General features: G+C 43.3%; 1 protein-coding gene and 1 pseudogene across 2 annotated transcripts; one reads left to right on the forward strand and one right to left on the reverse strand.

Moving 5' to 3' along the window:
- Positions 1–1,843: 1,843 nt before the first annotated feature.
- peak3 (PEAK family member 3) lies at positions 1,844–9,360 on the forward strand. Its single transcript, XM_035779651.2, has 4 exons — positions 1,844–2,181; positions 2,417–2,586; positions 3,498–4,042; positions 7,922–9,360. Exons 1-4 carry the CDS (start codon positions 2,099–2,101, stop codon positions 9,059–9,061), a joined length of 1,938 nt encoding a protein of 645 aa, XP_035635544.1. The 5' UTR covers positions 1,844–2,098; the 3' UTR covers positions 9,062–9,360.
- LOC118389801 (ornithine decarboxylase antizyme 1-like) lies at positions 9,337–14,243 on the reverse strand (annotated as a pseudogene). The gene is made up of 5 exons (XR_008147434.1): positions 14,019–14,243; positions 11,234–11,379; positions 10,960–11,135; positions 10,378–10,463; positions 9,337–10,279 (listed from the first exon to the last, which is right to left on the reverse strand). The product of XR_008147434.1 is annotated as an ornithine decarboxylase antizyme 1-like (transcript).
- Between the last annotated feature and the right edge of the window lie 3,104 nt (positions 14,244–17,347).

Below are 17,347 nucleotides of genomic sequence, written 5' to 3' on the forward strand. Positions count from 1 at the left end.
GAAATATCATAAAAAATCAACACTCTCTCCCTGTCCTCTGCCGTGCCCTGATTGTATTACTGCTGATGATATCTGGAAATGTGCATGTACACCCTGGCCCGTCTACTGTTGCTAGCCCCAATTCTTACTTGTGCTCTGATAACTTCTTCACTGATTTCTGCTCTTGTAAAAGCCTGGGTTTTCTGCACGTTAACACTAGAAGGTTATTACCTAAAATGGATCAATTGAAACCTTGGGTTCACAGCTCTAATCCAGATGTGTTGGTCATTACTGAGACGTGGTTAAGAAAGAGTGTTTTGAACACTGATGTTAACCTTTCTGGTTAGAACCTTTTTTGTCAAGACAGATCTTCCAAAGGTGGTGGAGTGGCAATCTTTACCAAAGAATGCCTTCCGTGCTCTGTTGTCTCCAACAAGTCTGTCCCCAAACAATTTGATAGCTGGTTTTAAGCATTAAGCTTTCAAATAGCTATTTGTTGACTGTTGCTGGGTGTTATCGTCCTCCATCAGCACTGGCCTGTAACCTACCTGCCCTAAGGTCTCTCCTGGCCCCTTACACATAGTCTGAATTTGTCTGAATTTGTCCTGCTGGGTGACCTAAACTGTGACATGCTTAAACCACCTGACCAAGTACTAAAACAACTCCCTAAATCCTTCTCAGATTATTACCAATCCCAAGACTCCAAACAACCAGAAAAGGCTACTCTCCTTGATGTTATCCTCACAAATAATCCTGATAGGTATCAGTCTGGTATTTTCTTTAATGACCTTAGTGATCACTGTTTTCGTAATGGCTTCTCAGTTAAACGACCTGTCCTGATTTGTCATAGACGCTTGCTTAAAAACTTTAATGAACAAGCCTTCCTTCATGACCTGGCCCTCTGTCAAAGACACTTGGACCTTCTTTTTTGATATTTTCAGTGGTATTGTTAACAGACAACTCCCATAAAGAAAATGAGAATTAAAAACAGGTTCAGCCCCTGGTTTGACCGTGATCTGGCAGAGTTACTCCACCTCAAGAACACCATTTGGTGAAAGACTCGGCACATAAATGCTCAGGCTGACTGGCTCTCGTTCAGGGTAAATGATAAATAAGTGCACTCAGGCTATCCGGAAGGCCAAAGTTAGTTACTTTAAATAGCCATTCTCTCTCTGTGATTCTAAACGCAAGAAGTTCTGGAAAACGGGGAAAGACCTGGAGAATAAACCCTCCTCCTCACAGCTGTCCATGTCCCTCAATGTTGATGATGGGGTTGCTACTGACAAGGAGAATATGTCTGAGCTGTTTAATCACCACCTCATTAAGTCAGGATTCCTATTTGACTCAGTCATGCCTCCTTTCCAGTCCAACATTTCCTCATCTCTCAGCCCTTCTAATGCAATTAAATTGATCGGGGTGGCAGCGTAGCCTAGTGGTTAGAGCGTTGGACTAGTAACTGGAAGGTTGTGAGTTCAAACCCCCGAGCTGACAAGGTACAAATCTGTCGTTCTTCCCCTGAACAGGCAGTTAACCCACTGTTCCCAGGCCGTCATTGAAAATAAGAATATGTTCTTAACTGACTTGCCTGGTTAAATAAAGGTTAAAAAAAAAAAAAAAAAAAAAATAATAATAATCACGTGTTTGACCAAGAAGATGCATCATAAAGCAATTGGGGGCTAGCACATTGAAGAAGAAAAATGTGATTTGAGATCCAATCCATAAAAGACAAAGTACCAGGGAGGCAGAGACCAAGTGTGTGATGGATCTAACTTAAAAGGAAAGTGAGAGAGAAAAAAAGAGTGTGTGAAGTTGGGTGTCTTTTTGGTGTTCTTCCTCATTTTGTAGTTGAGGTTACTGCATAAGTACTGATATGCCCTCACACAGGCACTACCTTTCCGGTACCAACCTCAGACTGCAAAGATCAGAACAGCAGATAATTACATTCTCACAAGAAAGAGAGACAGAGATAGACAGACAGACAGTAAGAGAGAGAGAGAGAGCAAGCGAAAGAGAGGGAGAGAGGATATTAACGTGAACCTGAGCAATAATATTAGAGACCTCAAGTTCCATTTGAGTTTGACAGACTGCTATTCTGAGTGAGAGACACCGTAACCAGGCAATGGATTGTGCAGCGATGGATTGTGCAACTCAGGGAGCAGAGAGACAGAGTGGACCCCCAGTGTTGCCTATCAAACAGCGCAGGTAAAACAAAAACATACAGTACAGAAACTGCATAGCACTCAGACTCTATGCAGTGTCTTGACAGTTCAACTGAACCTTTAAATGTAGGCTTCGTCAGAAAAACTATCAAGACACTGCATAGAGTCTATCTGAGTGCTATGCAGCTTCTGTACTGTAGGCGCTTATTTTAGGTAACTAGTTCAAAGGACAGCAGATCAATTAATGAATCTGATTGTGTGTGTGTGTGCGCGCTCAGGAGTCTCTACTCGCGAGGCTCTAGTATGTGTTCCAGTGTGGACCTGGAGATGGATGGGAGTGTCTCTAGCCCATTGGGGCCCCATCAGCACCAGGGCTCTACCTGTACAGATGTGTTCTCTGCAGCCACTGATTGCCATGCACTGCAGTGTCCCATTCACCCGCGCTATGGTGAGTACAACGCACATCTACCTTTATCAGACACTGTAGTATTATATTATCCTGTTGATTTCAATTATAAAATGGATTAGGATATAAGTTATTTAGGTATTTGCTTTTTTCCAGCTGAAATATTAAATAGAAAGCACTTGTATTTTACCCTCTCATTTTCCTTCCTTGTCCTCTCTTGCCCTGCTTCCCTTTTCTCATGTGAATTGAATGGGAGGAAGTGACACCTGAAACCAGGTCTATGCTGATAAAGACCTGCCATAGCCACAACATTTATGTGTCCACATGTTTGTCACAAGCTCAACTGAATACAGGAGCTCCTGTCAAATATTTATTTATTTATTTATTTTAATTTTACCCCGTTTTTCTCCCCAATTTCGTGGTATCCAATTGTTTTTGTAGCTACTATCTTGTCACAACTCCCGTAGGGGCTCGGGAGAGAGGAAGGTTGAAAGTCATGCGTCCTCCGATTCACAACCCAACCAACCTTGGTTAGCGCGCACTGCGCCTGGCCCGCCACAGGAGTCGCTGGTGCGCGATGAGACAAGGATATCCCTACCGGTCAACCCTTCCCTAACCCGGACGACACTAGGCCAATTGTGCATCGCCCCATGGACCTCCCGGTCGCGGCCGGTTACGACAGAGCCTGGGCGCGAACCCAGAGTCTCTGGTGGCACAGCTGGCGCCCTTAACTACTGCGCCACCTCCTGCCAAATATTTAATCTACGTATCCAACAACAGTTTGAGATAAACATTGGCTGAAATGTTTTTGTTGTTGCAGAGTATTACTATTCTGTAATTTCTCTTCCTTATTCTAAAGAAGTTCTCGATAATCATAGAGTCAAAACGTGGAAATAGGCAATGACTTCTCTGGAAAGTCTATTACATGTTCTGTATTTCCCTTTATCTTTCAGACCCCTCTTACTGTCATCAAGAGAGGTTTTTCTCAGATAGCACCACCCCTCCACCAGTGCCCAAGAAGAGGCTGGCTCGAACCCTTTCCCTACCAGGGGTCTATCTGTGTCCCCTTTCCCCACTACCCTGCAGTCACCAAAACTATGACAACCCTTTCTACATGCTGGTCCCCATCGCAGGCACTCAGCCCCATGTAGAGATAGACGAAGAAAGACCAGTCCAGAAGAGCCCTCTCAACTTGCAGCCGCTATCTCAACTGGACTTCGATACACCTGATGAACAGCTTACCTACTTCTTCAGCAGTTTCTACAACCAAGGGGACATTTGTCAAGGTATTCAGCATCGCCACCTACTGTTCCTGAGGAGTATGGAACAGCGCATGGAGGCTGGGGTTCTCCTGATGAGAGTGCCCGGCGAAGGCGTTTTTGCATTTCAGCCCCAAGATTTCCTACTGTGTGAAAACTACCAGCCCAAGCAGATAGCAGGTTCACTGTACTACAGCCTGCATAGCCCAAAGTTTCCAGGGAGGATAATCGCAGCTAAGGTAAGGTTATGCTCATGATCTCAGGGCATTAGTGATTTAAGCGGCCGCTGTGTGTGTGTGTGTGAAGGATGAATTATTTTAAATGTTTTTAGGAACTCTGTTGAGAGTTAGAATAGTAGAATACACAAGGTGCAGTTTCTCAATTCATCTTTTCATTAGATTATAAATTAGTCGGACCAGTTATCTAAACTTGTAGCTAGTAATCATGGTTTCATTACTGACAGGGCACACTAGGCACGAGCCCAGGGACCCTGACCACCAGTGGGCCCCCATTGATTTTGTTAGTCACTCTCACTCAGATATCATAAGTCATGGCAAAATGTGTAGAATTGCAGAAAATGTGGTTTTAAACTGCTCAAATATCTCTCCACCCTATGGTCAAATGTGTAGAATTGTAGGAAGTTCGCTGTAAAACTGCACATGTTTTTCTACGCCCCATGGCACAACTTGTAGAATTGCATAAAATGTGTTAGAAAATTGCGAAATATTCTCTCCACCACATGGCAAATTGAATATAATTGCAGGAAATTAACTACAGCAAAAACTCTGCCTTCACGAGGGGGGGCCACTTAAATGTTTTATCCCTGCCCCCAAAAGGTAAGGGCCAGCCCAGCCTACTCTATGCGTAAACCAGTTTGTGCATCATGCTCAAGCAGTATTCCATATCAAATCAAAGTTTATTTGTAACGTGCGTCAAATACAACAGGTGTAGGTAGACCTTACAGTGAAATGCTTACTTACAGGCTCTAAACAATAGTGCAAAAAAGGTATTAGGTGAACAATAGGTAAATAAAGAAATAAAAACTACAATAAAAAAAATGTCAGTGAAAAACAGTAGCGAGGCTATATAGAGTAGCGAGGCTACATACAGACACCGGTTAGTCAGGCTGATTGGGGTAGTATGTACATGTAGATATGGTTAAAGTGACTATGCATACATGATGAACAGAGAGTAGCAGTAGCGTAAAAGAAGGGTTGGCGGGTGGTGGGTGGCGGGACACAATGCAGATAGCCTGGTTAGCCAATGTGTGGGAGCACTGGTTGGTCGGGCCAATTGAGGTGGTATGTACATATGTACATGAATGTATAGTTAAAGTGGCTGTGCATATATGATAAACAGAGAGTAGCAGCAGCATAAAAGAGGGCTGGGGGGGGGTACACAATGCAATTAGTCCAGGTAGCCATTTGATTACCTGTTCAGGAGTCTTATTGCTTGGGGGTAAAAAACTGTTGAGAAGCCTTTTTGTTCTAGACTTGGCAGTCCGGTAGTAGAGAGAACAGTCTATGACTGGGGTGGCTGGGGTCTTTGACCATTTTTAGGGCCTTCCTCTGACACCACATGGTGTAGAGGTCCTGGATGGCAGGCAGCTTAGCCCCAGTGATGTACTGGGCCGTACGCACTACCCTCTGTAGTGCCTTGCAGTCAGAGGCTGAGCAATTGCAGTACCAGGCAGTGATGTAACCAATCAGGATGCTCTCAATGTTGCAGCTGTAGAACCTTTTGAGGATCTCAGGACCCATGCCAAATATTTTTGGTTTCCTGAGGGGTAATAGGCTGTCTTGGTGTGTTTGGACCATTCTAGTTTGTTGATGATGTGGACACCATGGAACCTGAAGCTCTCAACCTGCTCCACTACAGCCCCATAGATGAGAATGGGGGCGTACTCGGTCCTCCTTTTCCTGTAGTCCACAATCATTTCCTTAGTCTTGGTCACGTTGAGGGACAGGTTGTTATTCTGGCACCACACGGCCATGTCTCTGACGCCTCCCTATAGGCTGTCTCTTCGTTGTCGGTGATCAGGCTTACCACTGTTGTGTTGTCTGCAAACTTAATGATGGTGTTGGAGTCGTGCCTGGCTATGCAGTCGTGGGTGAACAGGGAGTACAGGAGGGGACTGAGCACACACCCCTGGGGGGCTCCAGTGTTGATGATCAGCGTGGCAGATGTGTTGATACCTACCCTCACCACCTGGGGGCGGCCCGTCAGGGAGTCCAGGATCCAGTTGCAGAGGGAGATGTTTAGTCCCAGGATCCTTAGATTAGTAATGAGCTTTGAGGGTACTATGGTGTTGAATGCTGAGCTGTAGTCAATGAATATCATTGTCACATAAGTGTTTATTTTGTCCAGGTGGGAAAGCACAGGGTGGAATGCAATAGAGATTGCATCATCTGTGGGTCTGTTTGGGCGGTATGCAAATTGGAGTGGGTCTAGGGTTTCTGGGATAATGGTGTGGATGTGAGCCATTACCAGCCTTTCAAAGCACTTCATGGCTACTGACGTTAGTGCTACGGGTCGGTAGTCATTTAGGCAGGTTGCCTTTGTGTTCTTGGGCACAGGGACTATGGTGGTCTGCTTGAAACATGTTGGTGCTACAGACTCAATGTTGGACATGTTGAAAATGTCAGTGAAGACACCTACCAGTTTGTCAGCACATGCCTGGAGCACACGTCCTGGTAATACGTCTGGCCCCGCAGCCTTGTGTATGTTGACCTGTTTAAAGGTCTTACTCATGTCGCCTACGGAGAGTGTGATCACACAGTCGTCTGGAACAGCTGATGCTCTCATGCATGCCTCATTGTTGCTTGCCTCGAAGCGAGCATAGAAGTGATTTAGCTCATCTGGTAGTCACTGGGCAGCTCGCGGCTGTGCTTCCCTTTGTATTCTGTAATAGTTTCCAAGTCCTGTCACATAAGACAAGCGTCGGAGCCGGTGTAGTATGATTCAATCTTAGCCCTGTATTGACGCCTTGCCTGTTTGATGGTTTGTCGCAGGGCATAGCAGGATTTCTTGTAAGCTTCCAGGTTAGAGTCCCACACCTTGAAAGCTGCAGCTCTGCCCTTTAGCTCAGTGCGAATGTTGTCTGTAATCCATGGCTTCTGGTTGGGGTATGTACGTACAGTCACTGTGGGGACGACGTCCTCGATGCACTTATTGATAGAGCCAGTGACTGATGTGGTGTATTCCTCAATGCTATCGGAAGAATCCAGGAACATGTTCCAGTCTGTGATAGCAAAACAGTCCTGTAGTTTACCATTTGCTTCATCTGACCACTTTTTTATAGCCAGAGTCACTGGTGCTTCCTGCTTTAATTTTCCTGCTTGTAAGCAGGAATCAGGATGGATGGATGGAGTTGTGGTCGGATTTACCAAATGGAGGGCGAGGGAGAGCTTTGTGCGCGTCTCTGTGTGTGGAGTACAGGTGATCTAGAATGTTTTTCCCTCTGGTTGCACATTTAACATGTTGATAGAAATTTGGTAGAACTGATTTTAGTTTCCCTGCATTAAAGTCTCCGGCCACTAGGAGCGCCACATCTGGGTGAGTGGTTTCCTGTTTGCTTATTTCCTTATACAGCTGACTGACTGCGGTCTTAGTGCCAGCATCTGTCTGTGGTTGTAAATAAGTTTGTGCAGTTTATGCATCATGCTCAAGCAGTATTCATACTTGAGTTATGTGCACAATGCAAAAGTCAAGCAGAATGCAAACACAGCTGCACCAAATGTAAAAAGCCACGATAAGGCCAAAAGCCAAAGATAAGAGATAATCAACAAAAAGGCTCATTTCTAAGCTCTATATATATATATATATATTTGGCAACCCCCGACTCCAGTGACACATTTCCTCTGAACTGTCAACAGGTGTTGAGCAACCCAACAGAATGTACAGAATGTACAGACAACAGCAAATATCCATGTCTTAGAAAGGCTAAAGCAGCAGCTAATGGGAATCCTAATTTTAGATTAGGGGTCTTTTGTTAGACTGTGAATGAATCAGATATGACTGTACAATAGAGGAGAGAAACAACTTTTAATGTGACTAAGCCTTGTTAAGGAAGTGAAAGGTTTTTTTTGTTCTAATTTCCTCCCCGGTTTCATTCCCAGGTAAGCAGTGAAGTTGGCCCCTTGTCTCAACCTACCTCAGTGCCGCCCAATGTCAACATTCAGCAGGTCATTGTATCTTTCCCATCATGCCCAGCACTGGAGAAAGAACCTGGAACCAAAAACACAACCACTTCAGACTCCTCACAGTCTGATCAGACAGGGACAGAATCACCAGATGAGAGCAGAATTGAGGCAGACCAAAGTCAAGCGGAGCCTGAGGAGAGCAGTGGACCTACAGTTGCTTCACTATTGCTCAAGGGATATGCAGTGACAATTGAGAGAGACTTACCACAGGCTACTTTGGAAGACTTTGTACAAGAGGGAAGGTTCCTGCGAAACTTTAAACCATTAGTGTATGAAAGGCAACTGAGTATTCTGCTGCTACAGTTAGCCTTGGGGTTACAACACCTGTGCAGTAATGCAGCCACCTGCGCTGAGCTGAAGGCTCAAGGCATCTTGCTGGTATGGCCAAGGGAGAGGGGGGGGGGGACAGAGGCAGACAAAGCAGAAGAAAGTGGAAGAAGTGAAGAAATTGAGTTATTGGAGAATGAAAAAGAGAATATAAAAGGAGAGATTCAGGAGCTATGGAGAAAGTGGGGAACCCCTCGTGTGGCGTTGACCAATCACACCAGTCACAGTGACCCCAGTCTCTTTCAGCCTGCTCATGCACCTCCATCCATCCAGTCTCAGTTCGGAGTGTTGCTAGAGTACTGCCTGTACCTTTCTGACAATGCTCCCTCTCAACATACACAGAGTTCAGATGGCGCCATCCAGAGTTCCCCATATCTACCAGGGCTTCTCCAACTAGCCTCCTGGCTTCAGGATGAGGGTAGTGGGCTACAGATAGCAGACGTAGTGGGGGTCCTGCAGGCTCTGCTCTGGGGTCCACGTGTTGAGCTCTTCAGGGTAAATCCCACCGTGCCTTCCACTCTGCACAACTGGCTGTCAGTCAAGCAGGCCCTTCTGATGCTGAAGCTGGCAGAGGGAGGGCTGATCTTGGACCTGCCCAGTCTGGACTGGGAGCACTGCCTGTGTCTACAGTATATCTCCTTCACTGACTCTGAAACTGTGATGAGGGCCACAGCTCGACTAGGACTCCACAACAGTGGACAGGAAGTTGTGATTACTCATGTCTGTTAATTGAAGTCCACTGCTTGAATGAATGATCCTCCAATCGAGCCCCCCCCCCTGGGTGCACGTTTTTGTTTGTTGCCCTAGAAGTACACAGCTGATTAAAATAAGTAGTTATCAAGCTTTGATTATTTGAATCAGATGTGTAGTGCTAGGGCACAATACTAAATGTGCACCCAGGTGGGGTCCCAGACTTAGGGATACCCTGCTCTAATCTAATGTAAAATGTGGATGATATTTAACGTTCATGTTGTCAGAATCTATCTTCAACATCTGGAATGCAATTAAAGGTTTGCTTTTTTATTAGACATTTTTCCACAGCATTGCTTTCCAAGTATATTGGGCAAATTACATATCAGCTCCAAATCAAATGTATATGCACTGTGTTCTATAATTAAAATTTCATGGATCCAAGGAGCCCCATTAAAGATTTTAAAACATCAACTTAAAGTGCATTAGGTTAAATTCAACAGACTGATCGAGTTTAAACAGATGCTTCTACAACTGGTACGTGTGCCCACAAAATACAACATCTTGTAAATCGTTACACATATTTCAATGCCCTTTCCCCAATTCCTACACACATAACAAGTGGATTTATGCCTTATGGTTAAGGTGAGCACTTTTATTCGGGCACTTGTTACAACATGCAGATTTCAGTCAAGTGGATCAAAACTAGAAATCAAAGTTCATGCACACATTAAAATCAAATCAATATAAAACATGAAAATCAACTTGAAATACCCAAGAAAACACAACATAACATGAATATGCAGCATGGACATTTTCACCATAAATTGTACAGCCTAGAGATGATCATTGTAGTGGATGGGGAAGGAGGAAATCAGTACTACACATGGAAATTAGTACAGTGTTGAGGAAACATTTCCCAGATTTAATAAGGATACATTCTTGGTTTAACATTACACACTAGTTCAAATGTCATTGTAATACATCACATCAAAGTAAATAAACTATTTCACAGGAAACCTTGACCTTAATGAATTTTAATCATATTTATTTTCCCTAAGTGATGAAGTGGGATGGGGAAGGGTATGTAAAAGCTAACGTGCATTTGTGGCATGTGCGTGGCCCATTATTCATCGTCGAAGGAGTCTCGTTCGATTCTGTAAGCCATGAAGAAAGCATCAGGGCGGGTAGGGACGAGTGGATGACCCGGTCTCACAATCTCAAAGCCCAGGAAGCTGAAGGTACGCAGCAGAGATGCTGGAGAGAGAAAAGGACAGTGAGAGAACTGCCTCATAACAAAGCACAAAGTATTAACAGAGGTGTTTGACTGGAAGCAGACACACACAGTGACTTACCTCTGTCGTCTCGGTTCTTGTAGAAGCAGATGAAGACATGGTCAACCTGCAGCTTCTCTTCCGCACATTCCAGCAGGAGAGCGAAACTGGAGAGATTAAGTAAGTCAATGAGTTATGAAGGAAGTGCATTGCAGTCAGCAAGCAATATAAACTAAGTCCATCTACCATGAAACAACATCAAACAAGTTGAAGGCGCAATATGTATCTTTGTGCGCGATAAGACCAAATTCACATAGAAATTTGAGTTATAGAGCTGCCATTCTCATTGTAAGCAAGTCTGATAAGCGGTAGATCCATTCTGTGTGTGCCATTTCTATGCGTCCCCGTCTGAAAATTTCATTTTTTTGCATCTGGATATACTATATACTATATTTTTGGTTAATGAAAAGATTTCACAGCAGTTTAGATGGTACAATGACTCTCCACACTAGTTGTCACCTGAAATTCGGCAAACATTTTAGAATTTTAAACACTGGCAATGGCAGAGTGATTTCTGCATATTGCACCTTTAAAAGACAACAAAAATGGTCTAAAGTAAAACCAGAGGACAACAAGAGGTTGAACTTGCATTGGATCACTGACCTGTCTTTGCTGCCCTCAGGCAGAGCTCCAGGGGGGATCTCGATGTAGATGTTCCTCCCTTTCAGCACCCCCCTCCAGACACAGTGCTTGCCCTCTGAGCAACGAGGCTCAAAGAGCAGGAAACGCACTCTGCCATTGGCGGGGGGCGGCTCCTCAAGAACCAGCAACCGAGCATCCTGCAGGAGAATGGAGAAATTAGCAGGTATGAAGAGAGGTTTGATACAAGTAGCTTAACACCAGATGATGAAGGAGAAAGAGAAGAGAGTGGACTCACAGAGTAGAATAGCTTAGCTGAAAGATTGCGATCCCGCTGGTCATTCCCTCGCCCACCTGGGATCTTTAGGGGTGGGTGAGGGGCATCAGGAACACCACAGAGGCCCCGGACACGGGTTACTGCAACAGCGGGAACACCGCCTCGGACTGGAGGACACAGAAGAACTGAGACATTATTCCTCAAGGATTCATTGACTATGAGCTAGCCTAACTGGAGACCAGGAAAAATGTCCCTTTGGAAGTCTATGTATCATCATTCTAGTCCATGTAACTCACATGACTAATATGGTAAAACATTGTCATTTGAATAGGTACCCTAACCAGGACAAAGGATTGAAGTTCAAACTGTTCCACTGACTAAATCTTTACATGTCTGAATGGAACACTTTGCTTGAGGCTAAATAAGTAACAGGCAGGATATATTTTATTTGCTTTGTTGGCAACAAAGCACATTCATTAACAGGATGTCCCAATGAGTTATGACAAAATGACTGCCTTCCCTCAGGTTGATTGCTACCTTTGTAATTGATTCCCAGTTGACATCACTGATTAATCAGAGAGGACCGTCACAGTAGGAGTAGCCTATGGGGAGAGATGACTGCTACTTGTGGCAAAAAAGGTGGTGACAACATCAATGGAAAAATACTGAGAACAATTTCAGCTAAATATGAGGGTGGTAAAAATAGTGTGTCGTTTTTTTGGCCTAATTCAAGTCTGCACTGAGGACAAAAACACCAACCTCTTACGTCATTGAGACATGTGCCAGATTACCCACTCCACTGATCAGCCATTTTGCTTAAGCCACAACATGAGTGTGTGTTCTAGTTAAGATTCAGAATAAGCATTTGTGTGGGGGTTGCGCTAGCAGAGGTGAGTATGGCAATTCTCAGAGGTCGAAAAGTGAACAACCCCCATTAGGGGTGGCATACTGCTCACGGACGCGCTCTTACGCAAACACCACTCCAGCGTTATATGTGGAGCAGGCATGTGAAAGCAAAGTAAGAAGCATTGTGTCAACCTTGGAGCTCAACCTCTGAGTAACAGTGATATACCTCAACCATCGTCAAGATGGCGTCATGGGCTCATCATTTGTGCGGCATATTGACTGGAATCCCTAATAAGCGGTTCTAGTGAATAAGGTTCCTTTGGAAACTGCATGACCAGATCACAAATAATATCCAACTAGCATCCTTATGTCAAATCCCTGTCCATTCGCATTCCACCTGCACGTTGTTCCCGCAGATTCAACAGCACTGCTATTCTATGCCAAGTTAAGCCTCTTCACAATACTCCTTAAAATCCCCATTACACTCTGCTACACAGTAGGCAATATTCATGAAGAGGCTTAAATTGTGACAACTGGCTTAGTCAGGTGGGAGATGATTCTCCACCACTTGCGTAAGAGCCATTAACAGTTGAATGAATGTGATGTGGAAAAATACTGTCTCACAGAGAAATACAAATAGATATTAGGCCAAAGGGAAATAATTGAGACATTCATGGACACCTAACCTCTACTCAAATCACTTAAAATGGTGGGGACTAAGTTTCAAGAGGCCTCTTCATCTAGTAAACAGACTGCTGCTCAATGCCCCACCAACATAACAGACAATAAATAACAACATTTTACACCCATTGGGAACAGACTTGACCAAAACAAAATGTGCAAATAGCTAGGTTGTTTTTAGCTAAATTACCTACTTTTAGAGACTGTACACCCGGTACTTTAGTTTTTAGGCACAAGTACTGACTGGGAACTGACCAATAGGTAAGTTAGCTAACTGTCACTCATGTTATTCTTAAACTAGGATAACAGTCAGTCAAGCCATCAAGGCTTTAAATTGGCCAAACAATTATTGGCTAATAAATCACATCGAATGTGAGTGAACAGATATGATCTTGATACCGGCAGGTGAGCAGCTAACAGGTGTTGAAGGGTTGTAAGTTAAATATTTGCTATAATGGCTAGTAACAGTAGCTAGTATCCTTTTCATATACAGACAAAAATCTGTATTTAGTGAGTCTGCTCGATCATTAAGTGGGTGAACTGGACAATTTTCTTGACCTGCTTTCAAAATGTAACGAGTACTTTTGGGTGTCAGGGAAAATGTATGGAGTAAAAAAAATGTATTTAGGAAACATTGCCTTTTTAAAACATTTTTTTTTACTGGTAACATACCACATCTTGTCTGAAATGGATATAGACAACGACATGGCTGTGTGCCTATTTCTTTAAAATCGCGAGCCAGATGGCTAACATCTCCCACAACACGAATTCGACGAAATAACATGGGTCAGTCCATTAATTCCGCCATTATTGAGAAACATATTGCCGTAACGTTAGATCGTTTGTTTCTTAATCTCACATATGAAGCAAGTAAACAGTACATTGTCGACAAAGCTAGTAAACGAACATAAGCTGGTAAACTGGCTAGCTAGTTAGCTACAGAACACCTGTCCTTAGCCAAAAACATCCGCAGAATGCTAAATGACAAATTATTGTTCGCAATAAACCGCAGCCAACTTTAATATGCACAATTATACAGGCATCGATCAAAGCTAAATACAGTTATTCAACTTTAAGATAAATAACGAAAGTCAGTTTAGAACAATATTGTTCCACGGACTCGTTATTAGATACATAGCTAATATCCTCTGTAAAAAGAGTAAACAAGTGGCATGTATATACTAACGTTAGCTGCGTAGGCCTCTGTGGCTAATGAATTAGCATAGCCCTTCTGGAGTTAGCTAGCTATAAATTACTAACTAATTACATCATAACTCACCTTTCACTTTCTGGGTTATTACTGGGCAGTTCGATAACTGGCATTGTAGATATCGTTTTCTCTTTTTCTCTGACAAAACAGTGGCTATTTAATATCGTCTTGCGTTTGGATTTAACCATAAGGCCAACGTTCAAGCCAGCATATCCCTCTTGATTCTCTCCTCACCAAATTGTTTTTACGTAGGCTCAGGCTGCCAGAGCACAAGGGGAGGGCTGCTCGAGACAGAGGTCCCAAAGGAGAGGGAGTGTACCAAATACATGACGTTTGATGAATTAAAGGTCCAATGCAGCCGTTTTTATCTCAACAAATAATTTATTGGTAACAATGAAGTACTTAAGTACCTTACTCTGATTGTTTTAAATTTAAATGGTCAAAAAGAAACAAAAATAGCTTCTTAGCAAAGAGCAATTTCTTGAGCAAGAAATTTGCTAGGACTATCTGGGAGTAGGGAGGGGAAAACTGAAAACTAGCTGTTATTGGCAGAGAGGTTTGGAACTCTCTTTCTTATTGGTCTGTTAAAGTTAGCCTAGGTACATAAAGCATCATCCATTAAGGCTGCAACGGCATCATTTCCATTCTTAAAACTGCCTGTTACTCAGGCCCTGAAGCCAGGATATGCATATAATTGGTACCATTGGAAATAAAACACTTTGAAGTTTGTATAAATGTTAAAATAATGTAGGAGAGTATACCACAATAGATATGGTAAGAGAAAATCCAAAGAAAAACCAACCATATTGTTTTTTTGAGAGAGAGAGAGAGAGAGAGAGAGAGAGAGAGAGAGAGAGAGAGAGAGAGAGAGAGAGAGAGAGAGAGAGAGAGAGACCATGCTCTTCCAATGGCCGATATAAGGGCATACTCAATTCTACCTCCCAGGATGCAATTCCTGTGGCTTCCACTGGGTGTCAGCAGTCTATGTTCAAGGTTTCAGGCTTGAAACTTGAATAACGAATAAGAAATAACAGTTTTAGTACAGATTTTGGAAATCCGTGTTTGCGCGCACCAAGACAAGACGCAGCTGCTAAAATTTCCTATTTCCTAAAGTTTCCTATTGAACATACTTCTTTCCGTAATAAATATTATAGTTTGATTACATTTTAGGGTATCTGAGGAATATATAGAAATGCATTTTGACTTGTTGAAACAAAGTTTAGGGGTAGATTTTCGGACTCCTTTCTTTGTATGTTGAATGAGTGGATTACTCAAATCGATGGCGCCAACTAAACTGACTTTTTGGGAAATAAAGAAGGATTTTATCTAACAAAACGACACTACATGTTATAGCTGGGACCCTTTGAATGACAAATCAGAGGAACATTTTCAAAAAGTAAGTGAATATTTAAACGCTATTTGTGAATTTATGAAATCCTCAAACAATCGCATGGCATGCTTTCGCTGTAATAGCTTCTGTAAATTGGACAGTGCCGTTAGATTAACAATAATTTAAGATTTCAACCGATATAAGACACTTGTACGTACCTAAATGTTTAATATTCATAATTTTTATGATTATTTATTTGAATTGCATGCCCTCCAGTGTAACCAGAAGTTGTCCCGCTAGCGGGACACCTAGGCTTAAGATTAACTAGCTTTAATGGCAAGAAGGCTAAATATGCATACTTTATGGGACACCATTTTCCATCAGCATTTTCATATTATTTGACAACTAAGGTTCATAAAGGAAACAGCAAGTGTACCTTTAAACATTTATTAGAAAAGGTTACAATGCAGTCTTTGACACTCCCTGATCTGTTTCACCTTTCTTTGTGCTTGTCGACACCCCCCTCCAGGTGTCGCCCATCTTCCCCATTATGCCCAGTGTATTTATACCTGTGTTCTCTGTTTGTTTGTTGCCAGTTCGTTATGTTCATCAAGCCTACCAGTGGTTTTCCCCTTGCACCTGTCTGTGGCTAGTTCGTGTTTTCTAGTTTTCCTGGTTTTGACCATTCTACCTGCCCTGACCCTGAGCCTGCCTGCTGTTCTGTACCTTGTCACACCACACTGGATTATTGATCTCTGCCTACCCTGACCCTGAGACTGCCTGCCGTTCTGTACCTTTTGGACTCTGATCTGGATTACTGACATCTTCCTGCCATTGACCTGTCGTTTTGCCTGCCCCCTGTTCTAGTAATAAACTTTTGTTACTTTGACACTGTCTGCATCTGGGTCTTCCCTAAAACATGATAGTCTTGGCATTAGGGCTCTGCTCTTTCAGGGTAGCTCACTGCCAGAGCAAAGGATCATATAAATATGATAAAATAACTACAGGCAGTGAGCACGATATTCTATACCAAATTCCCCGAAGGAAGAAACACAGAACCAAGTGGATAATGGGGTGGTGGGATATCAGAAAACAGCAAGCATAGTGAGCAACACCTAGTTAGAGCAGCAATGCAATGGCAGCAAAAGACACCCGGCATCGAGGCAGCACCTGTAGAACTTGTCAACTTAACTAGACTACATCAGCATTTCCCAAACTCAGTCATCGGGACTCCAAGGAATACACATTTTGGTTTTTGCCCTAGCAACCCTGGACTACATGAGGGAGAGCTCGGTTTAATGTTTTGAAATTGTATTGAAAAGTTTACAAATTATTATTTTCAATGACGGCCTACCAAAAGGCCTTCTGCAGGGACGGGGGCTGTGATTAAACATTTAAATATTTGACAAAACAAACATCACGACAAGAGAGACACCACAACACTGCATAAAGAGAGACCTAGTAGCTTGCTAACTTTTAAGTTTGGTTCAAATTACATTTTATTTGTCACATGCTCCAAATACAACCGTACCTTGAAATGCTTACTTACTGTAGAGTGTACATACACTTAGGTTGGAGTCATTAAAACTAGTTTTTCAACCTCTCCACAAATTTCTTGTTAACAAACTATAGTTTTGGCAAGTCGGTTAGGACATTTACTTTGGGCATGACAAGTAATCTTTCCAACAATTGTTTACAGACATTATTTCACATACAATTCCAGTGGGTCAGAAGTGTACATACAGAAGTGTATGCTTGCCTACGGAGCTGTGAGGGGAACGGCACCTCAGTACCTCCAGGCTCTGATCAGGCCCTACACCCAAACAAGGGCACTGCGTTCATCCACCTCTGGCCTGCTCGCCTCCCTACCACTGAGGAAGTACAGTTCCCGCTCAGCCCAGTCAAAACTGTTCGCTGCTCTGGCTCCCCAATGGTGGAACACACTCCCTCACGACGCCAGGACAGCGGAGTCAATCACCACCTTCCGGAGACACCTGAAACCCCACCTCTTTAAGGAATACCTAGGATAGGATAAAGTAATCCTTCTCAACCCCCCCCCCCCCCTTAA

This window comes from Oncorhynchus keta, chromosome 1, assembly GCF_023373465.1.
Source record: "Oncorhynchus keta strain PuntledgeMale-10-30-2019 chromosome 1, Oket_V2, whole genome shotgun sequence".
NCBI lineage: Eukaryota > Metazoa > Chordata > Actinopteri > Salmoniformes > Salmonidae > Oncorhynchus > Oncorhynchus keta.

Coding starts and splice junctions, on each gene's coding strand:
- peak3 (XM_035779651.2), top strand. CDS start 2,099: ATGGATTGTGCAGCGATGGATTGTGCAACTCAGGGAGCAGAGAGACAG. Junction 2,182..2,416: donor TTGCCTATCAAACAGCGCAG/GTAAAACAAAAA, acceptor GTGCGCGCTCAG/GAGTCTCTACTCGCGAGGCT. Junction 4,043..7,921: donor GGAGGATAATCGCAGCTAAG/GTAAGGTTATGC, acceptor TTTCATTCCCAG/GTAAGCAGTGAAGTTGGCCC.